Source organism: Bactrocera neohumeralis, chromosome 4 (genome assembly GCF_024586455.1).
Source record: "Bactrocera neohumeralis isolate Rockhampton chromosome 4, APGP_CSIRO_Bneo_wtdbg2-racon-allhic-juicebox.fasta_v2, whole genome shotgun sequence".
NCBI lineage: Eukaryota > Metazoa > Arthropoda > Insecta > Diptera > Tephritidae > Bactrocera > Bactrocera neohumeralis.
Genome location: NC_065921.1, coordinates 87,306,550 through 87,331,607, shown reverse-complemented (window position 1 = coordinate 87,331,607; position 25,058 = coordinate 87,306,550). Strand labels below are relative to the sequence as shown.

The window sequence follows — 25,058 nt, the reverse complement described above, 5'->3', positions numbered from 1 at the left end:
CTTTACCATAAGAAGTTGACAACACACGAAAACTCTCAACAAAAGTGGTAAGTTTGCAAATTTCGAGATTGCTTTTGTTGATATAAATATATTCAAAAAAGGTAAAAAGTATTATTAATAATTTAGATTGCTATTATTTAGAATATTATATAGAATAAATTATATAGAATTTAAAGTTTTCACATTTGACAGTAGCCCAACATAGTTGAGACACAAACCAGCTGATTGTACAACTCACCATGAACAGCTGTCTGAAGAGTTATTCGACTTTTGGACTTTCGTGGCGATCGGCGAGTAAGTGTTTAATTAGCGATATTTGATTTAGGAAAAATTCTTATCAGCTAACATTTTTGCAGGAGATTGCAGCTAAACCATCTATAATTTATTTTTGCAATTACTTCTTATTTTTTTAAACTACAATGTTCAGTTCCAATGCAAGGAATCTTATTCGCAGCAGTTTGGTAAGCAGAAAGCAAGAATGAAGCCCACGTGAAAAAAACAATAATACATTTATTACAGATCAACCGCTGCAAGAGCACCTTGGTGGTTGCTGAGCATAATAATGAGGCACTAAATCCGATTACATTAAACACCATCTCCGCTGCGAAGAAGATCGGCGGTGATGTCACAGTACTGGTAGCTGGCACCAAATGTGGTCCGGTAAGTGTATTACTCGCTTTATGTTTGCATAATCAACAACAAAGTAATAACGTGTAAAAAATTTCTAGGCATCTGAAGCACTTGCCAAGGTCGAAGGTGTTGCTAAAGTGTTGGTGGCAGAGAACGCAGCTTTCAAGGGTTTCACTCCGGAATCTATCACACCTCTGGTGCTGGCAGCTCAATCGCAATTCAAGTTTACACATATATTGGCTGGCGCCACCGCGTTTGGAAAAAATGTACTTCCACGCGTAGCATCTAAATTGGATGTATCGCCTATTTCAGAAATTATCGATGTAAAGAGCGAAGACACCTTTGTGCGTACTATCTACGCTGGCAACGCCATATTGACGCTACGCTCCACAGATCCCGTTAAAGTGATAACCGTACGTGGTACGAATTTCGCACCTGCCGCTGCTACTGGTGGTAGCGGCGCCGTAGAACAGGCACCAACTGGCGATTATGCCTCCCAATTGAGTGAATTTGTTTCGCAAGAACTTACTAAATCCGATCGTCCAGAGTTGACTGGTGCCAAAGTGATTGTGTCTGGTGGACGTGGTTTGAAATCTGGCGATAACTTTAAACTACTTTATGACCTGGCTGATAAATTTGGTGCTGCTGTCGGTGCTTCCCGTGCTGCCGTTGATGCTGGCTATGTGCCCAACGATCTGCAAATTGGTCAAACAGGCAAAATTGTCGCACCCGAGTTATATATCGCTGTCGGCATCTCAGGTGCCATTCAGCACTTGGCTGGCATGAAAGACTCAAAGACAATCGTGGCTATAAACAAAGATCCTGAAGCGCCAATCTTCCAGGTGGCAGATATTGGTTTGGTGGCGGATCTTTTCAAAGCTGTGCCAGAGTTGACAGGGAAATTGTAAGGCTACAATGTCGACATTAATCATCTGATATAAACCGTAGTGCATTTATTTTATTTTTTTTCTAAACAAAAATTTACCAAACATTGCTTTATAATTAGATACGATTTAATTTTTTTCTATTTTGTATACAACGTATGTACGTTAGTTCGCATTCATCATGTAGCATACTATGCGCACCCAAGAAATACTTTTTGCTTAAGAATAAAATTGAAAACCCCTTATATTATCTAGATTCACATGTTTAAATTGTTTTTCACAATTTCTGTGCAAGCTTCAAAGCATTACGTAATTTTTTTTATTGTTTAGTCTCTTATGTTCTCTGGTCTAGTGCGAAATTTGCATTAAGGCGCCTTGCTACTTTGAAGTATAGCATACGTTTAGGCGTCATTCAAATTGAACTGATAAATATTTGGTTAAATTGTATTTCACTTTATACTGTTATGAACGCTTTAATTTAGAATAAACGGTATATATTTTTCAGTGAAGAGTAGTCTGTAAGTATACAGAACTTCGTATGTATATTATTAATATATTGCAAACATTTTTAGGACGTTTTTGATTACTTTGCAATTTAATATTTTATTTCTGTCAAATATTTTACATGATTACCATGAAAAATGTACTATAATTGACCACTCAAGCACGCAACCAAAACATGTTCGTGTTACAGCTTTTAATCAATGAATTCGCAGCTACATACATATGTATACACTCGCGTACGCATGTTAGTATGTACATATATACTATATTAATTTTGCTCATAAAAATGGGCCTGCCAAGCCATTTTATAAGGCTGTGACGTTAGCCTGCTAACTAAAACCTGAAGAATCACAGCTTAGTAACAATAAGTGACGTCAATAGCTGGTAAAACTTGCAAAAATATTTTTCACTCAATAAAAAAATATTTAAAAAATAAATTTGTTATTTAATATACGCTCAATTATTGACTTTCCTTCCTATAAACAAGGGCGTGCGCCTTTTCCATGTGATTTCTGTAAGTGAATATTATCGCCTGACCTATTTTAATGCCAATTAACGCAATATACATATGTATATGTGTATTATATATGTATGTATACACTATATTTATATAGTTATATATACACATGTATATGTTTATGAATCGTAATATAAATGTCGTAAAAAGTTAATAATTTCTTCTAGTGTTGCAGGGAAATAGAAATAGACTGTGGTATGTGTGTGTGCATATATCAGTATGTACATATGTTTCTAAAGCTTAATAAAAATAGTAATAAATTATAAATAAGTAATACAATTTTGTTATTTCAAAAATGTTTCTACTTTCGAGTTATGATGTACTTTCCTTTGAATATTTCAAAGCCAAAGTAAACAAATTATAAACATATTTAGTACATATGTATGTATATATGAGTATATAAGTTCTGATTTAGCACAATAATCACTTGTCAATAATTATTTAGTTGTGAGTTAGCCTTCTAAGTCAATGCGCAATTAACTTATGTTGGTCGAAAAAGTCTTTTCGTATTTTGTCAATAGATGCCGATGCAGTCGTAGTATATCTCCATTGCTACCAATTAAATTGTGTTATACCATATAGTGCTGGAAAGATGAGATTTAACCAAAAATAAATAAATTCGGGGAAGTTGTTAAAAATTATAGCTGTTCAAAAATGAGTGAATGAAGAAATTCGCTATATTTTGAAATTTTTGTATAAAAGAGGGAAAAATGTCACGCAAGCCACCAATGAAATTTGTGAAGTTTACGGAGACGATGCTGTATCAGTTCCTGTAGCACAACAATGGTTCGCTTGCTTCCGTTCTGAAAATTTCGAAAATTCGATTTACAAAATGGTTCATATTTGTTTACTTATTTATTATTTTAAAAATAAAATTAATAAGTTGAAATTTGATTAGAAATACGAAAAGATTTCGAAAAATTTCAATATTTTTCAAAAAAATTTCGAAATTTTCAATTTTTCAAAAAAGTTTCAAAATTTTAAATTTTTCAAAAAAATTTTCAAAATTTTCAATTTTTTAAAATATTTTTAAAATTTAAAATTTTTGAAAAACTTTACTTTGTGTTATTGAAATATCTTTAAACGATACGAATTTCAAAGCAATCGAAACAGTAGTTTTTTTTTCGTTTCAATTCCCAAACACCATCGTTTTTTTAGGGGTGTGCCCTTTAAGTATTCAACTGATAGTTTTTTATGTGTGTACATTAGATTTTTTATTGAAAGCATAATTAAGCGAAGCGGCCAGAATTTAAAACTAGATCAAAATCTCTTTCTAATAACTAGCTACTCAGTTTATAGTGAATACCCCTCATGACGCTTGTGCTTAGAAATCAAAACCAAATAAAAACAAAAATGAAATCGAATTAGTATAATATATAGACGCCTGCTTATTTCCTATTCCAGCAATCATACGCGATCACACATTGTATGGACCAATACACTCGCCGCGTGCATATTGGCGTTCAAAGATCGTATTGAGCATATGCACCGGGCACCGGCACGGGGAAGTCTCGGTACCGGCTGTTGTCATACGCGCTTATCAATCGAGACTAGACTTTTATTGCTTTAGCGAACTTTTGCTCTTTCCTTGATATGAGCGCGAGTAAGCAGTCTACACTTTGATGTTGGTATTGCAACAGATCGTAAAACATACAAAATTTTCAATGGATTCCAACTTTTGCAAGGAAATATGTGCATGTACATACATATGTATATATGTATTTTTATTTGAAAACGAAAATTTATAGATGCCTATGTGCTATATAGTTGCATACATGCTTGTACGGGATATGTGTGTGAGTCAACCGGCAATTTTAGCTGTTAAAATGTGTGTTTTTGGTATGAAACTTGTTTTGCCCAATTTATAGCTACCGTTATTTGCACGAGTTTTTAAAGTTGTTCAACGATTTGTAACAAATAATCACGTAGTTACTTATTGCTAGATCTTTTCAGAATTGCACGTCTGAAAATTTCCGGCATGTCCCCGAATTCCAGCAGGTAGATAAGTTGACTCATTTTCATTGTAAAAGATAAAAATGAAAATAAAATAAAAAAAAATTAAGCAAAAAAACTTGTTTTTTTTTTGCATAAATTTTGAGGTTATCAACACCTACCTACAACATTTCCATACAACTTTTTTCTATAGGCTTCATAGTTTTGATAGAAATCGAGTTAAACCGTCTTTAACCCTTAAAAATTCAACCACGCCCCTCAACTTCGTTTTCGCGACATCAATTCGCCCATAAGTAATTTTTCCTTTAATGTTTATTATTTTATCTTTCGTTTCCGTTGGCTTTCATCATATTTTTTTTGCGAAAAACTATCTAGCCTGGTCTGCTTTTTGGGGCTATTGTCATTTTGTTAAAAAAATTTACTATTCATTGGATCCATTAGAGTCGTGAAGATAAGTCAATGAGGATCGCACCGCCATCTAGGATCTATTATGCCCTCACCTAAGTCACAACATCTCAACTGGCCTCAGAAAATTGATAAATTCCATTATACTGCTGGGTGCTATTGAAGCGATGTGATCCCTATTTCGAATCATGGATCCAAAAGCCTTTATCCTGCGCCTACAGGCTGCTGTGCAGTCAATTAAACGGGTGTTCTGGTGTTTCAGACTCCAAGTCGCAGAACTGGCAATTCGCACACGAAGCTGGGTCCTTGTTATGTAAGTGATTCTTGAGCTCCCAGTGACCTATGTTCCATAAATGCTTCTTGCGCTCCCAATGGCCAGTGTAGAAGTCGAAAATGGCCTTTTAAGGTTGTAATCACGATTAGCAACTTGGCATGCCGCATGCCTAGGACCAATTGTTACCAATGCTTCTGCCTACCTACTGCTTAACCCTTGCGGAACGGCTCCTTTATGAAGGGGGGACCAACCGCAACGAAAGATGTCGGTCCTACCATGTTGGTGGATGCTGGGGAGTCGCCTAGATTATAGAACATCTGTTGAGGGTAAAATCTTCATAATTAATAAGTTATTGGTTTCAAACAGAACAGATTAACAGTGAGACGAAGAAAAGAAGAATTTACATGAAGCATCTGACACATCAAAATCATGTGACTGAGCAACAAAAATTAAAAATATCAGTCATTTTAATAAGTCGACAAAATCCCCCCCCAAAAAAAAATGAATATTAAACAAAAAAATATTATTTGTTATACTTGGATGTTCAAGAATAGTTTTTTTTTTAGTTAGTTTAGTTTCTAATCAACAGCTTAAGCGCCAACACGCGCCTTCGAAATTTCAATTTGACAGCGAAAGTGTCAAACAAATAACATATTTGAGTAAACAATTGTTCATAAAAAGAAACAACTAAGCCACGCTTACAAAAACATAATTGCAAACGGATCCGCTTTAATTGAATTAATCTCGCTAATTAGCAGCTGTCAGCAACAAAAAAGGAAAAGTCATTGGCTAGAAGTAAAAAAAACTAATAATCTGCGAAGAAAAGTGTAATTTATATTATTATTATTTATAAATAACTATTACGAATAGAGATGTCCCGCTCTTCAGCAACAAAATAGTTGATTGGCATGCGATCGCCGAATGCCTACGATGAACAAGGTCAAGCTTTAAATGTATGTAGGTTGGCCCTGCTATCAATAAAAACTTATTAAATTAATATAAGAGCACTTACATTTATATATAATTCTTGCAATTATTAATGAATTATCAATTTATGAGTAGGTGAGTGTACATACGACGCAATTTATGATCTTATTATGATGTGCGACGTAATTTTGTGATGCAGACTATGCTAAGCCATGTTAAAGATAAGGACTTTTGTACTCTGCATGGCTTTCCGTAACCTTGTGAGAGGTACTTGGACGCTAAAACAACAATATACATACCTTAAAAAAATAAAAAAAAAATACAAATAAAATATAAAAAAAATATAAAAAAAAAAATAAAAAATTGAAAAAAAATTGTATGGCAAAAATAAAATTTGATATCAATAAAAATGTTTTTACAACAAGTTTTTGCTGCCGCGTTTTACCAACAGCCACTAGCTTTTCGCGCGTAAACAAGTTTGCCAAATATTTACTATCGGCAAATAATGGAATTTCAACCGCAAATTTTTGATTTCTGCTAAGACTTTGCGCAAGCGCAAGAAACGGATCAACTAACCAGATTGTGGTTTGATGATGGGTGACGGTATAGCACCTGACTGACTAAACCACTATGCGCCACCGAACGCCGCACATGTGATCTTTCGCCTACCACTACATAGCAAAACAAAAACACAAGCTCCGCCAAAGAGCTGCGGCAAAGCATTGGCTAAGCGATTGTCTATTTGCCGCATTTGCTCATTTTTTCAAGGGGTTGCGCACAGATAAGCCAAGCGATTTTATTTTGAACGTCAATTTCGTAAACGTATTCAATACTTGTATGTAAAACATGAACGTTGGCAGCGCGCCGTATGTGTATGTGTGGTGACTAGGCCGTTAAACGACGGAAACGTTGGTGATGTTGGCGCTGACGGCAAGCTGTCGATCACAGTATTTTCCTGGCCATCTAACAAAGCAGACGTACGAGTTGCTGAGCGCGGTAAAAAACGTGGTAAACGCATATATTGGTGACTACAAAAGTGTAACGGTACATAATAGTGTTCGAACCTTAATTAAGTGAGGAAGTGTAGTGCAGCGGAAGTGAAGTGCAAAGCAAAAGGAAACTCTAAAAAAGTGTGGTTAAAGGAAACAGTGTAAAACTTGGTTCAAAATGGCTTCCCATGGCAAGCGTGTGTGTGTAATTGGCGCTGGTACGGCAGGGCTCTGCGCGTTGAAAAACTCACTGCAACAGGGCATGGATGCGATCGCCTATGAGCAATGCAGCGAGATCGGTGGCACCTGGGTGTATACGAAACCAGGTGAAAATGATGTGCACAGCAGCATGTATGAGGGTTTACGGTATGTCTACATAAGTTTACTGAAAATTTTTTGGTTCTGGCAACATTTTCTTACTTTCATTCTCACAAAAAAAAAAAAAAAAATAGCACAAATCTGCCCAAGGAGGTTATGGGTTATCCGGATTACTCTTATCCTTCGGAAATTGAACAATCATTCGTACCTTCGGCGGAAGTGCTGAAATTCTTGCAGTCGTATGCACAACATTTCGATTTATCCAAATACATTAAGCTGCAGCATGAGATAATACGCGTGCGTCCTTTGGATGAAAAGTGGGAGGTAAGTTAAAAAAAAATTAAAATATTTTCCAAAAAAAAAAATAAAAATAAAAGTATTAAATAAGAAATAAAAATATTAAAAAATAAAATAATAAAAAAATAAATTTAAATTAAAAAAATATTTACTTCGGTTGCTAAAATACCCTTCACAAAGTTTCCTTACAAGAACTTTGATCATTCAGTTTGTATGGCAGCTATATGTTATAGTGATTCAATCTCAACAATTTCTTCGGAGATTGTACGATTGCCTTTTAAAATAATCCATGCAAAAATTCTTAGAAATATCTTCTCAAATGAAAAAGTTTTCCTTACAAAGACTAATTTCCAATCGTTCAGTTTGTATGGCAGCTATATGATATAGTGATTCGATCTAAACAATTTCTTCGGAGATTACATAATAGTCTTAAGAAATAAACCATGTCAAATTTCTTGAAGATATCTCGTCAAATGAAAAAGTTTTCCATACAAAGCCTTAATTACGATTGCTCAATTTGTATGACGGCTATATGCTATAGTGATCGGATGTGAACAATTTCGTAAGAGATTGCATTATTGTCTGAGACAATAACCGGTGCCAAATTTGATGAAGATATCTCGTCAAATGACAAAGCTTTCCATACAAGGAATAGTTTCCGATCGTTCAGTTTGTATGGCAGCTATGTGCTATGGTGGTTCGATATCGACCTTTCCGACAAGTGAGCAGCTTCTTGTTTAATAAAAAAATTAAAATAAGCAATAATAATAACAGTGAACACAAACTATTGTACAAATTTGTTGATGTTTCGGATTTTTTTTTTTTTTTCCGGAAAAAGTTCAATTATTAATTTACATTTAACTTATTTCGTTTGTCACGCAGATCTACATTCGCGACATCAAGAATGACACTTTTATCAAAGAAATATTTGATTTCGTTTTCGTTTGCAACGGACATTATAGCATGCCACTGATGCCAGATATCGAAGGCATAGATAGTTATAAAGGTGAAAAGCTGCACAGCCATTGGTATCGGAAACCGGACACATTTGAAGGTAAATACCACGAACACTGTTTTTTGGCGAGGTTACAACGAGCATACGTAACCGAACTTGCTTTCGTAGGAACCACTGTACTGGTGATCGGCGCCGGCCCCAGTGGCATGGATATTACGAACCACATCAGCAAATTCGCTAAGCAAATCTATCTCAGTCATAATTTGGATCCTGCACCCTGCACCGATTTCATGCCAAACGTTACACAGAAGACCGTCGTCAAACGCTTCACCGCAGATGGCGCCGTCTTCAAGGATGACACCACCGAAACCTTCGATCACATTATCTTCTGCACTGGCTACAAATACACGTTCCCCTTCCTCAGTATCGATGTTTCGTTGCGCGTCGATGATAATTTCGTGCATCCACTTTACAAGCACTGCATCAATATACATTATCCCACGATGGCATTGATCGGCCTGCCCTTCTACGTGTGTCCATCGCAGTCGTTTGATTTGCAAGTGCGTTTCGCATTGGCATTCTTCACCAAGAAACGTGAGTTCCCGAGTCGCGAGGAAATGTTCGCCGATTTGGAGAAGGATAAGGAGAACCGACGCAAGAAGGGTCTGACCAACCGTCTGGCGCACGCGATGGGCGATAAGCAGGTGAGTCGGATGTTTAATGCAATTCAATATGTGTATATGACCTCTGCTGCAATAATAAATTTGTATATATTCGTATTTCTTTCTTCTCGCCAGTACGACTACTACCAAGATCTCTCCGAAACGGCCGGCATTGAAAATATCAAACCGGTGATTAATAAAATCATGGAGGATTGCAGTCGCAAATACATTTACGAGCTCGCCACATACCGTAACGATCGTTTCAAGGTGCTCGATGATGAAACGTTCGTGAAATTTCCCTTGGAAACCGCTTGAAATTTATAGTAATCTTTGTACTACTTGTACATGCTACTTGGGTGCTTTTTGGGGGTTACGGGTTCACAGTGCTTACTTTATAATTTTATGTATACTTTAATGTCACTAAAGCTACGCAATATCTTTTTTTTATAATTATACTATATACTTAAACAAAATCATTATCAACTTCCATATTCAAGATTCATTTAGACAATAAAATGCTTGTAAAATGCAAAATAAAACTAACACTTAATTCTTGAAGACATTTTTGTCTTTTCTAAAAATATTCTTCTTCTTTACTGGCGTAGACGCCGCTTACGCAGTTATAGCCGAGCTAACAACAGCGCGCCAGTCGTTTCTTCTTTTCGTAATGTGGCGCCAATTGGTGATTCCAAGCGAAGCCAGTTCCTTCTCCACTTGATTCTTCCAACGAAGTGGAGGAGGTCTTCCTCTCCTCTGCTTCCCCCGGTGGATACTGCGTCGAATACTTTCAGAACTGGAGTGTTTTCGCCCATACGTACGACTATGTCAATGTCGTCATTCACATGCAGCTCATCGTCCCATCGAATCCAGAACCTTTCTCTCGAAAACTCGCATCGTCAACTCATCAGTTGTTGTCATCGTCCAGGCCTCTGCACCATATAGCAGGACGGGAATTATGGGTGACTTATAGAGTTTGACTTTTGTTCGTCGAGAGAGGACTTTGCTTCTCAATTGCCTACTCAGTCCGAAGTAGCCCCTGTTGGCATGAGTTATCCTGCGTTGGATTTCCAGGCTGACATTGTTGGTGGTGTTTATGCTGGTTACAAGTTTGTCAAAATTATCTACGACTTCGAAGTTATGACTATCAACAGTGACGTGGCAGCCTAGTCAGGAGTGCGAAGACTGTTTGTTTGATGACAGGAAATATTTCGTCTTGCCCTCGTTCACTCCTAGGACAACACATGGACAAATTTGCAAAACCCATTTCAGATATATTATTATTTAATAGGTTAGTATGCTCAGGGCTCTAGAGAGCGCACCAGGGCCCGCGGATAGGTGTAGTGCTTTGTTGGAGAAAAAATCTGCAAAAAATTGTTTCAGAGAACCAGCTTTCCCTTAAAACTCCAGGCTCGGGAGGAGTTTTCACCGATCTCCCCTCTCTCTCGTGCACTGAGTATGCTTATGATTTTTTTAAGTTAAGGGCAATGCTATTTGTGGACAACTGGTCTATCGAGATTCGTTGGGTCAAAGCGCAAAGAATATGTAGCATTTATGAGGAATTGCGGCGCTGTCAACAGTATGATTAAATCAAGAAAAACATCAGCAAGGAAAAATGTATCGATTAAAAATTATTCAATCATAATACTTTTCAGAATGAAAAGTAAAAATAGCTGTACATAATTTAATAAAAATAATAAAGACTTTTAAATCGACACTTAAGATTCCTATAATGATACAGAGGAAGCCAATATAATTAAGCGCGCCTCATATGATTGAATCGATTCGGTCTCTTAAAAATGTGAATGTATACAAAATTCAAAACTTTCCACTTGTACTAGCATAAAAAATGTTGATTAACGATTCAGCATAGATTTATTTGCTTTAAACTCTCCTCAACTGATAACCCTACTTTCTACCAAGCGCGTAGAATTGTATGTACATATGTATGTTTAATTTTTGTGCATGGATTTTATTTATATAATTTTCATGTCTATATATTATATTTTTACTTATTGGCGCTGTTCGTAGTGGCAAATTGGTAAATATGCAAAACACGTTTATTTGGGCCACCACGTGACTGCCGCACTACGCAACAGTTTTGTGCCAGATGTTGCGCAGAAGCCGCCACTGCAACTTTACACAGCAAAGGTGCCGCTTCCAGCCATAATAGTTTCATAATTGTTTCGGCTAAAATACATGGCAATGGTTTCTACTACACAGCACCCTTACGCGGTGCGGATTGTGGTCTACTGATCTACTGAAATGCAGTTTAACGACTTTGTGAGCACTGCGTCTCAACACCAAACAGCCGGCCAAGGCTTTTATGGACCTGCCATACATATATCTTTCTCAAGTTTATTTGACCTAGAGGTACACTTTTTGATAGATGCTGTCTAGGCGACTGGAAGTGTTGCTTGACCTAGAGATATGCTTTTTTATAGATGCTGTCTAAGCGACTGGAAATGTTGCACGAAACAACTACTTCTTGACCTAATAGTAATTGTATTCGCTCAGAATAAAGTATAAAGTAGATAACTCTTTGAAGAATGTTAGATTTCGCTTAAATTTTTACTATAATTTTCAATATTAAAATAATAAAAAAATTCAAAACATTTTTACTATCCATTTTTATATGAAAATTCGAGGCAGGCGCGTACATCTTGAGATATCATGTCGACCACCTCAAAAAAAGCAGTTTCGAAGAAAACGCTTTTTAAGTATTACGACACTAAAACGGCATAACTTCGCAACTAAATTGAAGTTTGATAAATCCTTTAAGGCAGATATTTTTAAATATCGAAACTATCGAATTATAGAAAAAAAATCGATTTTCTCAAATTGCTGGACAATATTATCACATTATGTACTCGTATGCTTGTATAAGTATATATTTGTATATACTATATATATATGTATATATTGTATAAGTAATTATTTATAATGTCACATGTTTGCAAAGTCCGATTGTAGAATGTAAATATTTTGCCCGGCAATTCGAAGATTAGCAAATAAAGGATGATATTTTCGGTTAATGCTTGAAATCTCAAATCTAGTATCTCAAAAATATGTATTTCGTTAAAAATTCTCCAAGCGATGGGCATTCTTCTGGGCATTGTTCTCAAATTATAATTCGGTTGGAATTCGTAAAAAAATCATGTTACATGGGTTTACGGTTTTCAAAAAAATTATTTTTTTTTTATTGTCTTATTAAGTTCTAACACCTCTAGAATATTGTCCTAAATTTTCAAGTTGATCCGAGTAATAGTTTCGGAGATACAGCCTTGAGAACTTGTGCGCTCGAGGCTAACTAAGCTAAGTGCTCCGTCTTTAAACGGGATTTTCTCGAAACTGTGTTTTTAAAGTCGGTTGGCAAGATTTCTCGAGAACTACTCAAGCGATATTCATGAAATTTTACACAGGCCTTTGATACACTTCTTAAAGACTGGCACGAAGGGTTTTTTTCGATTACAAAAATCCAACTTTCAGTTTTTTTGCTTCGTCCGAGTTCTAAGTTAAGGTTTTAATTAAAACACGCATTTTTTCACTTTAGATGATCCTGTAAGGAGTTAACCTGCTATCGCGGGCGCATCTTTTCTTCAAGGGGTCACCGGAAATGACGTCGCAATGACCGAGTTTAAAATATTTTTTTTCAAAAAACTCAGAATTTTTTTGTTAGTAGTGTATATTTGTCATAACAAAAAATTCTAATAAAATATATCATTTTTTATAACAGAAAAAAATTGTTGAAAAAATTTATGTTTTTTACACAAAAACCCCACTTAAGTTTGCACGATGTTTCTAACACCCAGAAGAAAACCTCGGAGACCCTATAAAGTACTTATATACATATATATATATATAAGTAATTAGAGTGACGATCTAAGTCGATTTAGCCATGTTCGGTTGTCTGTCTGTCCGTCTGTACATATACGAACTGATTCCTCAGTTTTTGAGGTATCGATCGGTAGACTACAGACTACACGTCCTTTTCTCACCAGAAAGCTGCGTATTTGTCGGAACGGCCGATATCGGACCACGATAGCATATAGCTGTCATATAAACTGAACAATCAAAATAAAGCGCTTATATGGAAAACTTTTTCATTTGACCAGATAAAATTTGGCAAGGATTATTGCCTAAGCCAATGGTGCAATCTCCAAAGAAATTAAGCAGGTCGGATCTCTATAGCATATAGCTGCCACTGACCGATCGGAATCAAGTGCTGTATGTATATAGTATATGTTTGTTTCAGTACTTTTTTCCACAGCAGCAACTGAATGAGACACCCTATACTTAAAAGCACCTAATACACCCCTACATACATACACAAATACAAATAAATTAATAAATAAGTGTATTTACATGTGTAATCGCTGCTTACTCAAATAACTCAAACCGTAAAGAATTTCATATCAAAGCCAATTAACTCATATCAGCATAGATTCAAGAGTCTTATGCGCCTGGCTGCAGCGCCAACGACCTAGCGCACACATAAAGCCGCTGGCGAACTCACGCAGCCGTTCAGTTGCAACGCACGTAAGTAGCGAGGCGGAGCTTATCAAAGCCGCGTACGAATTTCGGTAAAAATACGCAGAGTTTTTGCAAAAAAAAATAAAAAATATTCATGAAAATATAGTAAAACAATACAAAGGGACGAAAGAAGAAGAGACGAACAATATTTATGATATTATAGCAAAAGAATACGGAGGGACGAAAGAAGCTCAATGGCCGCAAAAGTGAGTTGCTGTGTGGTTGGCGCCGGTGCTGCCGGACTCTGCGCGCTCAAGTACGCGCTCGAATATGGCATGGAGGCGGTGGCGTATGAGAAATATCACGAAATCGGCGGCACCTGGGTGTGCACGGAGCACGCGGCGGACGGCTGCGCCACGGCGGAAGATGTGCACAGCAGCATGTATGATGGTTTGCGGTAATTGTGTAGTTTTTGTAGATCATTTTAGTGCATGAATGTGTATTAATTTACGCTAATTTAATGTAGAACCAATTTGCCAAAGGAAGTAATGGACTTTCCGGACTTCAAATTCCCAACAAATATGCGTGAGTCTTACATATTGGCCAGTGACGTGCTGAAATACTTTCAATCGTACGCCGCACACTTCAAACTACTACCTCATATCAAGTTAAGACAGGAAGTGGTACGCGTGCGGCCATTGCATGGCAAGTGGGAGGTGAGCAAATCACAATAAACAATTTAATTTACGTTCCCAATAACGGTATGCAGCTTGTCGCGCAAAAAAACAAAGTCCATAAATAGTTGATTTATTTATGCGAATTAATGTATTTCACTGATCTTGCTAGGTGTTAACGCTGGATTTACAAAGCAACATCTACACGACGCAACAATTTGACTACATTTTCATATGCAACGGACGCTATGCGACGCCCTCTTATCCGAACACGCCGGGCATTGATCTTTTTAAAGGCCATAAAATTCACAGTCATGTCTTTCGCAGAGCAGAGACATTCAAAGGTGAGCCTTAATGCGGTTATTATTTATTTTTTTTTTACTCATATTAATACTATATCTGAACATAAGTGTATACATATACGTACAAGTACATAGTTAAGTTTATGCACATGTATTGTATATAATGTATAAACATATTTTATTTCGCACTGTACATTCGCATACTTGCTTTAATAGTGTCATTATTTTGTTTTTAATACAATTTGTGAGGACTTTAATGTTCATTAAACGGTTTGCGCTCAATTCACAGTATTTATGGCTTATCACGGCAGTGTTAATTAAATACAAATATGGGAAATGGGAACAAGCAGACGTCTTCATTTTGAAATATAAACATCTGTTGTAGACAAATCACAGCGGTGATAACCCGACTGGCAACATGCAAAAAACGAAAAAATAGAACAAAAACACAAAAAACAAAAAAAAAAAAAACATATACTCTTCAAAAATACAAAAGGTTCCATGCAAGCACTTGATTCGGTTCGTTCGTTCAGTTTGTATGGTAGCTATATATTTATATTCTTAAATGAAACACAATCTTCAGTGTCACAATAAGAACTGGTTTTCTTTATTTTCTTACATTATCACTAAGCATAAATAACATAGAGCTTATTCTAATTTCTCTTATTATTAAATATTATGCTACCACGATAAGTTCTCTTAATACTCTTATATTTAATGTTGTTGTAGCATCATACATACTATGTATGTATGTATGTATGTATGTATGTAAGTATGTATGTATGTATGTACGCATGTATGTATGTATACATTACTATATGCTATTATGATCCGATCTAATCTAAACAATTTCTTCAGAGATTCAATAGTTGTATTAGGTAATAACCCTTGCCAAATTTTGTGAAAATATCTCGTCAAATGAAAAAGTTTTCCATACAAGCACTTGATTCCGATGTTCATTTTGTGGGGGAACTATATGCTATAGTTGTCCGATATCGGTGATTAAGACAAGTGATCAGCTTCTTGGTGAGAAAAGGGTGTGTGCAAAATTTCAGATCGACATCTCAACTACTGCAAACCGATTATGCACGATTAGTCGAATACCAAGAGGTCTAGTCTCCGAAATTTTCTTTTGGATGTTAAAAACATCGTAGCAAGCTTAATATACCCTGTTCATTGTATAAAAAACAATTTGAGATTCCAGTCGATTTTGTTGCGGTAAAAAAGTATATTAATTTCCCTCTTTCGATCTATTTTAAAATAAAATATAGGTCGAAAAAGTCTTTTCGTATTTCTAATCAAACTTCAAGTTATTTTTTTTTATATGAACCAAATATTTCAACCATTTTGGTCGACCCACCTTTTGCCATTTTTCCGGCAGAGAAGTTATTCCACCAGTGTAAAACTTTTCTGATTTCTCGGCGAAAACTGCGACAAATAATTTTCACAGGCTTCTCTTGACCCCAACTTTACTCCATTAAGGGAGTTCTGCATTGACCGAAGCAAATGGTAGTCCGATGGTGCAAGGTCAGGGCTATATGGTGGATGCATCAAAACTTCCCAGCCAAGCTCTCCCAGTTTTTGCCGAGTCATTAAAGATGTGTGTGGTCTAGCGTTGTCCTGATGGAAGACGAAGCCCTTTCTGTTGATCAGTTCTGGCCGTTTTTTTCGATTGCTTGCTTCAATCTTCTTCAGTTGTTAACAGTAAAATGTAGAATCAATCGTTCGACCAGGCTAGAGCAGCTCATAGTGGATGACTCAGCATAAACTTTGGAGGCGTCAATCCTGGCTTTACGACCATTTTTTGAGCTTCACTACGCTTGGGCCATGATCGTTTTCGCACTTCGTTGTCGTATTTAGTCCACTTTTCATATCCTGTTCCCATTTGCTTCAGAATTGGTTCGATTTCATTTCGTTTCAGCAAAGAAAGGCAGATGTTAATTCGGTCCATTAAATTTTTCACAGACAATTCATGTAGGTTACCATCGACCAAATCGAACTTCTTTTAGTAGCCAGCCTTTTTTAAATGGTTTAAAACCATTTGATGATGAATGTTAAGTTCCTTAGCGATGTGACGCTTATCTGACGGTCCTGGTCAATCTTTTTCATAATTTCATTGAGTTTTTCAATGATAGGTCGACCAGAGCGAGATGCATCTTTTACATCGAAATTTCCATAACGGAAGCGAGCGAACCATTGTTGTGCTACACGAACTGATACAGCATCGTCTCCATAAACTTCACAAATTTCATTGGTGGCTTGCGAGGCATTCTTTCCTTTTTTATACAAAAATTTCAAAATATAGCGAATTTCTTCATTATTTTCACTAATTTTCGAACAGCTGTAACTTTTTTTCAACTTCCCCTTTCTTAGAAATTTGATTTAGAAGAACTCGCTCAAGTTCTCAAGGTCACATCACACATCAATATTTTTATTTGGTTTCTCAAAAGGCCGCCGACTGTTAAAACTGAAGCAACTCAAATGCCGTACACAAGCTTAACCGGCATTGAAGACGAAGAGTTTGAACAAATCATAGTCTAACTTACCGTTAGTAAGGTCGCTTTAGTAAGTGACATAAATCGAAAGAGTCATATTCTAGGAACTGTGACTGATTTCAATTAGCATCCTCAACAAATTTATGTATACTTATTTGCCTTTCAATATCAGAAAAAATATCGAGGCACATCGGAGCTTTATGCTCACATTTCTTTATGTTGAACTTATTTAGTATAATATAAACATATATAATATATATAGTTATACCGATATCTCAAATCATAACAACACTAATTATTTGTAAACACTCCACCTCACAGATGCCACCGTGCTTATGGTAGGCGCAGGCCGCAGCGGTATGGATATCACCCACCACATTTACCCCTACGCCGAACGCATTTACCTAAGTCATCATCTGCAACAAAAGCCGCCAATCACCGATTTTATGCCGAATGTTGTGCAGAAGCCGGTTGTCGAACGCTACACGGAGAACGGCGCCATCTTTAAGGACGGCACGCAAGCCAACTTTACGCACATCGTCTTCTGTACAGGCTATGACCTGACGATACCCTTCCTCAGCGCCGATTGCAACCTGCAAGTGCACGACAATTTGGTATACCCGCTCTACAAGCACTGCATCAATATCTACCATCCCACCATGTGTTTCATTGGTCTGCCGATTTATGCCTATCCGATACAATTGTTCGACTTGCAAATGCGTTTTGTAATGCAATACTATAGTGGAAAACTGCAACTGCCAAGTGCGGAGGATATGCTGGCCGATACGGAGCGTGATTTAGCTGAGCGCAGGGAACGTGGCCTGCCGCGCAGGAAGGCGCATTTAGTGGGCGAGCGACAGGTGAGTGGCAGTGGAAAGCAATAAAATATTTTATAAATATTTTTGATTTTAGTTCGATTATTATGATGAGCTGGTGGCATTGACGGGAATCGATAATATTAGACCAGTGGTCAAAAAGCTTTCGAAAATCTGTGGTGGCAAGTTTCTTTACGATTTACAAAACTACCGAAAAACGGCATTTAAGGTGATAGACAACGAGAATTTTGTACAATTTAAATTAGGCGAAGTGTAAAAGTAGTACTTTACTTTAAATAAAGAAGCAACAAAAATCACAAAACCATTTTTTGGAGAAAGTGCGATAGAAATATTGGATTTTACAACTTTTTCGAAGAAGGTGGAACAAAACATTCTATTTTCAGCTCTAAAAAGCTACTAAGAGTGTGGTTAAACCGGAATAGACTTTCCTTTTGTGAGAGAGGCTTGTCAAAGCATCTAACATCACCCAAAACAAAAAACTAAAATACGGAGGTTCTAACAATCTTTATTATTTCGCTTTCCCAAACCATTTGGAGGTATAAAATAGTTACATATTTTTCGAAGAAGGTAGACAAAACTTTCAATCTTCAGCTCTAAGAGGCTTCTTTCGAAGGGTGGTTAAATGTAAGATGAGGAAGCTCGGCATCATCCAAAAACAAAAAACGAAAACACATAGGTTCTAACAATCTTCAATATTTCGCTTTCCCAAACATTTTTCGAAGGAGATAGACCAAAACTTTCTATCTTCAGCTCTAAAAAGCCAGTAGGAGTGTGGCTAAACCGGGATGCACTTCCCTTTGTAGGGTAAAATAAAAGTCCATAGCAAAGTTAGACAGAGAAGCCTGCCATCATTCAAAAAACACGGATGTTCTAACAATCTTACATACATCGTTTTCCCAAACCATTTTGAGCGATACAATAGTTACACATTTTTCGAAGAAGATAGACTAAAACTTTCTATATTCAGCTTTAAGAGACTTCTTGTGGTGGTTAAACCTCGAAGCACTTGCCTTTTGCAGGATAAAATAAAAACCTATGACAGTGTTAGATGGAGAAGCTCGGAAAAGCAAAAAACGAAATCACGAAGGTTCCAAGAATCTTCAATATTTCGTTTTCCCAAACCATTTTGAGGTTCCACAACATACAAGTGCGATAAAATAGTAAGCAACGACTGAGTTTAAAGAAAAACGAAGCGACGGCCGAGCTTAAATTTTCAAAACGAATGTCATCTACTCATATAACCAGGATAAGCGGTTGTTCCATAATATTCTAACTTAGAAAATGTTTATTTGCTCTTACAGTCACTCTCTTAATAATTTTTTTTCGAAACTCTCTCTTTTTTAGTCCCGCAAAGCACAACTAATCTCAGTATTAGACGAATAAATAATTATATATATTTTTTTTAGTTTAGCTAGACAAATTTAATTTATTTTAACTGAGATTGTGATTCAAAGACAGCCATAAAAATTAGATAAATCTCAAGATAACATGCTAAAATCTTATCAATACTGTTATTTAAACAAGAGTAAAGAGAAAGCACACAAAATCAGCAAAACTAGAATTCTTGGTATATTCACATTGTATACCCCAATTTCGAAGTCATCTAGTGAGGTCAATAGTTAAGTGTAGAAATTATTGTCCTGAAGAAAACTTTTAATTATTTATTGGTGGTACTAGTTTTTGGAAGAGTCTAATTTTGGTTCCGGTTTTGCGGTTCAACAATTTTATATTGAATGGGCATATTTATGGTATACATATATCACATATATCAAAGAAATATTTTTAAGTCTTGGATATACATACATATATATCAAAATTAAACTTATTTTTTTATATTTATAATAATAAATAAATAAACAAATATGTAGCATTTTGGTAGCACTGGAGATATACGACTGCAACGGCACCTATTGACAAAATACGAAAAGACTTTTTCGACTACCCAATATATTATATAATATTCTGTCCGCCCACTTGACAAAGCCTCCAACTTCATATATCAATGTTTATACGCAAATACAATAAAGAGATAAGTGGAAAATATATTTAAGAGCGTAAAAATCAGTATCTCTCTTACGCCACTGGCACTTGAGTATCTACGATCTCATTTACTTGCACATATGTATGTATTGCCGATAAGCTGCTAACCCAGAGATTGTGAATTTTATAACAAAACTAGCTAAACAGTACCAACGAATGCGAAAGCAAGAGCGTGATCGACATTCAATTTCAGTCAAAGACAACTACATACGTATGCAGACAACAAAGGTTGGCGCTCAATCGCCAAGAAACCTAGTAGAGTACTACACGCTGGAAGATTCGCACGATAAATTCCAACAATTTATTTCGAAATACAAGAAAATGAGTTCCAAAAAGCGGGTTTGTGTAATAGGCGCCGGTATGGCAGGACTAACGGCACTAAAGAATACGCTGGAACACGATTTGGAGGCAGTGGCGTATGAACGGCACACAGCCGTTGGCGGTACATGGATTTATATGGAACGTAAGGCGGGTGAAAGTGAGGAAGACGTGCATAGCAGCATGTATCAGGGATTACAGTGAGCGAAAGCAATTATGAAAATATTTTTGGATAATTTTATAATATTTGTAACGTTTTCAGCACAAATCTGCCTAAGGAATTGATGGGCTTTCCAGACTATGATTTCGATACGAATATAGAAAAGTCTTTTATCAGCTCGGAACTCGTGTTGGAGTATTTACAGAATTATGCAGAGCACTTTAAGTTAACGCCTTATATAAAATTGGAACATGAGATAATAAGAGTGCGACCACGTAGCGAAGGTTGGGAGGTGAGCATGACCAATTACTTTTTATAGACAAAACTTCTGATAATATACAGTTGAAGTTCCCTAACACGAATCATCATAATCCACAAAAAAACTTCGAGTTAGAAAGACTTCGAGTTAACGAAGGAAAATTGCAGGAAATTTGACTTCTATTCGCTAATTCAAGAGTTCGAGTTATGGAAATTGGAGTTATGGAGAACTTCGAATTATAGAATTTCGCGTTATTGAAGTTCAACTGTATTTAAATTTATGCGGAATACTTCAAAAATCATTTATGCATAAGTTATGTAATCGAGTTTTTTCCGTATTTTTTGCGCCACTTTGGTGAATGCAGGTTATCGTTCACGATCTCAAAAGCGATAAGTATTTTGTGGAATTTTTCGATTTTGTTCTTGTTTGCAATGGACACTTCACGACACCCATGTATCCGGATACCGAGGGCCTCGATAGCTATCAAGGCCAACGCTTGCACAGTCATCTCTATCGGACGCCCGATATTTTCAAAGGTATGACAAAAGGATTTCGACGTTAAAACAAACTAATAGAATGGGAGACACCTCACTTGTCCATACTTGTCAACAGGTCACAACGTACTGGTTGTTGGCGGTGGTCCGAGTGGCATCGATATTGTACATCACATACACCAGCATGCTGAGCACGTTTACTTCAGTCACCATTTGGAGACTGAACCACGTACGGACTTCATGCCGAACGTCACGCAAAAGACCGACATTCAGCGTTTCACTGCAGATGGCGCCATTTTCAAAGATGAGAGCAACGCGTCCTTTTCATTCGTGATTTTCTGCACTGGCTATAAGTACACCTTCCCCTTTCTGAGCGTTGACTGCGGTCTAAATATAGATGTCAATTGGGTGCATCCACTCTACAAGCACTGTTTGAATATCAGTAAGCCTTCAATGGCCATCATTGGCTTGCCAAATCAAATATGTCCAGCTCAACTTTTTGACTTACAAGCACGCTTTGTGTTGTCGTACTTTTCGGGACACAAGGAGTTGCCTAGTCGTGCCGATATGCTAGCGGAAACAGAGGCGGATATGCAGGAGCGCTGGGCGAATGGTGTATCGAAACGTGTGGCGCACAAAATGGGCGTAAAACAGGCAAGTTAACATACCGAACCAATATAGCTTTTGCTACTTTTGATTAAACGCAAATCTCATTTTAGTTTGATTACTACGAAGACTTGGCAGTTACGGCGGGCATAACGAAACTCAAACCTGTGATTGGCAAAATGATGAAAGCATGTTCTAAAAAATATATTTTGGAATTGGATACATATCGCCAAACACGCTTTAAAGTTGTGGATGATGAGAACTTCGTGCAAATTGCCTAATAATGAAATGAAATGTATATAATTATAAAAATGTTTGTATGTTTTCCTTAACTAAGTCTTGGATAGTGTCATATTTAGTAAATTAAATAAAATATATACAAACTTAATAATGTTTTAAGGATTTCCGAAGGCAAAAGCAATCGTTATAATTCAATTGCAAATGTTTTGGTTTAGCAGGGCCGTTCATTTTTACTGGGATCAGTAGCAATATGCAAATATAAAAAAAGGATCTGGGTAGTAGATAGTAGTAGCCCACTATATACTAGTTTCCTTACATAATAGAAGTATTCATCAGCTTCAGAAATTCATTAGTCGGAATTTCGGACGAGTTTCGAAGAAAATTTTTGTTATCTAAAAAAGATATGGCATTCTTCGAATTTTCGAAATTAATCATAACTCAAAATTTTCGTCTGAGCTTCGAAGAAAACATCGTTTCCTAAGAGACAGGACATTCTTCGCATTTTCGAAATTAGTTTTTACTCACAACTTTGATCTATTGAGTTTCGAACAAATCTAACGCTTTCTAAAGGACACAAAACTTTCAAATTTTCGTAATATTATATACAAACATATGAACACAATTTTCATCTAAGACTAATTTCAGAAATGTAAAGCAATTAATAAAATGATAACAAAGGAAGATATCATGTTCTTCGAATTTGCGAAATTAGTTATTACTCACAATTCACGTCTGATAAGTTTCGAAGCAAACTTCCGCTTTCTAAAGGAGAGGAAGGTCATAACTCGAATTTCCGAAATTAGTTATTATTCACAATTTTCACATAAGACTAATTTTCAAGCAGTTGAAAAATGATGGAAGGAGTTATGCCGTTAGTTGAACTTTCACAAATAGTCATGGCGCAAAGTTTTCGTCAGAGTTTCCATTTATTAAAGGAGATATGACGTTCTTCGAATTTTCGAAATTGTTTAGCACTCGTAATTTCCATCGGATGAGTTTTGTAGGGCACTTTCTTTTTTCTGTTCTTCTAAAGGAAGATATCATGTTCTTCGAATTTTCGATATTAGTTACTATTAAAAATGTTTACTTAAGACTGATGTCAGAAATGTTAAGCAGCTAAAAAATAGTAGTAATGGAGATATGCTGTTTTTCAAACTTTCGAAAATAGTTATCGCTCAAAGTTTTCGTCGGAGTTGAGTCCATTTTCTAAAGAAGACATGTTCTTGAATTTTCGAAATTAAATATCACTCGCAATTTCAATTTGATGAGCTCCGTAGGGCACTTTCGTTTTCTAAAGGAGACTGTCACCCGAGTTCGGCATAAATTTTGTAGCTAAACCAATTAGGGCAGCTATTACAAAAACTCCCGCTTAATTAAAAATAATTGCAACACAAATAATTTTTTTTTGTTGGAAATTAGAAATTACACTTTATTCATTCTCTCAAGTAGTTGTTTGTTTGTTGGTTGAATTTTGATGGTAATTTGTTTGTTTATATCGTTCGTAATACAAGTACAATACAAAATGTTCATTGTTTGTTCTAAAATAATAAAAATATACTGCCGCTCTGCTGCTAACGCTAGCTACTGCATCCGCTTCTATTTTGCTTTTTTTACGCTGTTGCGACTGCCTTATCGATGCATTAATGTTCAATGTTCGAAATGATGCGCAGATCTCCAACAAAGCAACACAACAAACGAAAAATAAAAAACGCGCTAATATAAAACACTTAAACTAATTGACAACGAAAGGTAATTACAATAGTTCAATACGAGTAATGTATGTATGTATGTATGCATGTATATAATTTGTGCAACAGATGTTTTGTTGTTCAATGCAAATACAATTGTGTTATGGCTTAGGCAAATATTAGTACGCCAATTATTGTTGTTGTTGTTGTTTGAAGAAGTCCTACAGCGCAGTAGCCGCCTGCACACAGAAGCGAGCAACGACGCCAAAGGAAGCGCAGACGCACTTCAGCGGAGCAGCTTTATCATACGGCAGCGCCAAGTTGCAGGCTACATACGCCAACGCTTCACGTATACGCACCGCCGGGTAAACAAACAGTAGAGGACGCTCGCAGGTTGCACACCTCCGCGCTCTCAGCATCACAAACGCATCGGCTAGCAAGGGGAGCGGGTCACTGGCAGTATTGTGTTTGGCGCACGTGGACGTTGTGCGCGCAGGCGTATGCGCGACACTGGTGCGGCCGACGTATGCGCAAGCTGCAGCACTGCTGTTGTGCGCTGTGCACTTTGGTTTCGTTGCTCTCTCGCTTGTTTTGTTTTTATTAGTAACAAATCAAATTGTTTGGTACTGTGTAAACGAAATTTCTAATTTTTACGTTGGGGATTTTGCTCTTTTTTTGTTGATTTTTCACATTTTTGTTTTACATTTTTGTTACTTCCTCAATTCATTTCTTCTACTACAACATCTTCGAGTTTCAACGCTCTAGCGTCTACTTTTCGATTTCGACTACTGCTTATTTAACATTTTATCTTCTTCAGCGAAATTTTACTAAATACGCACATATTTGTATTTTTTTTATATGTTATAAGATTTTACATAATATTTGTTTACTTTTTATAATTTCGTATATATATATATATAATTATTTGCATTTCTATACATAACAGAGGAAATAATGTGGATGTTTAGTGTGGTTGCAGAAGCACACAGCGAATATTTTTTCACTTTTGGCAAAGTAGCGAAATATCCGGCATGTGAGTGCCTTGCGGGAAGTGATTTGCAGAAGTGTGTGTGTATGTGTGTGCCACTAAGTCATATTTTACTTGTCTATGGCGTTCTACTTTCAACTGCACACATACTTCAACTCTGACTTTGTTTCGCA

The 25,058-nt window shown here is 36.4% G+C and overlaps 4 protein-coding genes across 5 annotated transcripts; all 4 read left to right on the top strand.

The window, feature by feature from the left end:
• The first annotated feature begins 229 nt into the window (after positions 1-229).
• LOC126755398 (electron transfer flavoprotein subunit alpha, mitochondrial) lies at positions 230-1,770 on the top strand. 2 transcript variants are annotated; one of them, XM_050467944.1, is made up of 4 exons: positions 230-294; positions 357-461; positions 520-660; positions 729-1,770. In XM_050467944.1, exons 2-4 carry the CDS (start codon positions 420-422, stop codon positions 1,536-1,538), a joined length of 993 nt encoding a protein of 330 aa, XP_050323901.1. In that variant the 5' UTR covers positions 230-294; positions 357-419; the 3' UTR covers positions 1,539-1,770. The 2 variants fall into 2 exon arrangements, with proteins under 2 accessions (XP_050323901.1, XP_050323900.1); XM_050467943.1 differs by lacking the exon at positions 230-294 and having other exon boundaries at positions 303-461.
• A 5,257-nt stretch (positions 1,771-7,027) lies between these two features.
• LOC126755394 (uncharacterized) lies at positions 7,028-9,854 on the top strand. The gene is made up of 5 exons (XM_050467939.1): positions 7,028-7,449; positions 7,536-7,725; positions 8,581-8,752; positions 8,822-9,357; positions 9,451-9,854. Exons 1-5 carry the CDS (start codon positions 7,262-7,264, stop codon positions 9,628-9,630), a joined length of 1,266 nt encoding a protein of 421 aa, XP_050323896.1. The 5' UTR covers positions 7,028-7,261; the 3' UTR covers positions 9,631-9,854.
• A 3,948-nt stretch (positions 9,855-13,802) lies between these two features.
• On the top strand, positions 13,803-18,393 carry LOC126755393 (senecionine N-oxygenase-like). Its single transcript, XM_050467938.1, has 5 exons — positions 13,803-14,242; positions 14,312-14,501; positions 14,632-14,803; positions 17,578-18,116; positions 18,169-18,393. Exons 1-5 carry the CDS (start codon positions 14,040-14,042, stop codon positions 18,346-18,348), a joined length of 1,284 nt encoding a protein of 427 aa, XP_050323895.1. The 5' UTR covers positions 13,803-14,039; the 3' UTR covers positions 18,349-18,393.
• A 1,641-nt stretch (positions 18,394-20,034) lies between these two features.
• Positions 20,035-22,386, top strand: LOC126755392 (senecionine N-oxygenase-like). The gene is made up of 5 exons (XM_050467937.1): positions 20,035-20,650; positions 20,713-20,902; positions 21,234-21,405; positions 21,482-22,017; positions 22,083-22,386. The coding sequence occupies exons 1-5, from the start codon at positions 20,289-20,291 to the stop codon at positions 22,248-22,250; spliced, it is 1,428 nt and encodes a 475-aa protein (XP_050323894.1). The 5' UTR covers positions 20,035-20,288; the 3' UTR covers positions 22,251-22,386.
• The last annotated feature ends 2,672 nt before the right edge of the window (positions 22,387-25,058 follow it).

What these genes read in the sequence shown, in the direction of transcription:
- LOC126755398 (XM_050467944.1), top strand. Translation starts at nt 420, where the DNA reads ATGTTCAGTTCCAATGCAAGGAATCTTATTCGCAGCAGTTTG. An exon ending in ATCTTATTCGCAGCAGTTTG is followed by an intron (nt 462 to 519) that starts GTAAGCAGAAAG and finishes CATTTATTACAG; the next exon opens with ATCAACCGCTGCAAGAGCAC. An exon ending in CTGGCACCAAATGTGGTCCG is followed by an intron (nt 661 to 728) that starts GTAAGTGTATTA and finishes AAAAATTTCTAG; the next exon opens with GCATCTGAAGCACTTGCCAA.
- LOC126755392 (XM_050467937.1), top strand. Translation starts at nt 20,289, where the DNA reads ATGCGAAAGCAAGAGCGTGATCGACATTCAATTTCAGTCAAAGACAAC. An exon ending in AGCATGTATCAGGGATTACA is followed by an intron (nt 20,651 to 20,712) that starts GTGAGCGAAAGC and finishes TAACGTTTTCAG; the next exon opens with CACAAATCTGCCTAAGGAAT. An exon ending in ACAAAATGGGCGTAAAACAG is followed by an intron (nt 22,018 to 22,082) that starts GCAAGTTAACAT and finishes ATCTCATTTTAG; the next exon opens with TTTGATTACTACGAAGACTT.
- LOC126755393 (XM_050467938.1), top strand. Translation starts at nt 14,040, where the DNA reads ATGGCCGCAAAAGTGAGTTGCTGTGTGGTTGGCGCCGGTGCTGCCGGA. An exon ending in CATTGCATGGCAAGTGGGAG is followed by an intron (nt 14,502 to 14,631) that starts GTGAGCAAATCA and finishes TGATCTTGCTAG; the next exon opens with GTGTTAACGCTGGATTTACA. An exon ending in ATTTAGTGGGCGAGCGACAG is followed by an intron (nt 18,117 to 18,168) that starts GTGAGTGGCAGT and finishes TTTTGATTTTAG; the next exon opens with TTCGATTATTATGATGAGCT.
- LOC126755394 (XM_050467939.1), top strand. Translation starts at nt 7,262, where the DNA reads ATGGCTTCCCATGGCAAGCGTGTGTGTGTAATTGGCGCTGGTACGGCA. An exon ending in AGCATGTATGAGGGTTTACG is followed by an intron (nt 7,450 to 7,535) that starts GTATGTCTACAT and finishes AAAAAAAAATAG; the next exon opens with CACAAATCTGCCCAAGGAGG. An exon ending in GAAACCGGACACATTTGAAG is followed by an intron (nt 8,753 to 8,821) that starts GTAAATACCACG and finishes TTGCTTTCGTAG; the next exon opens with GAACCACTGTACTGGTGATC.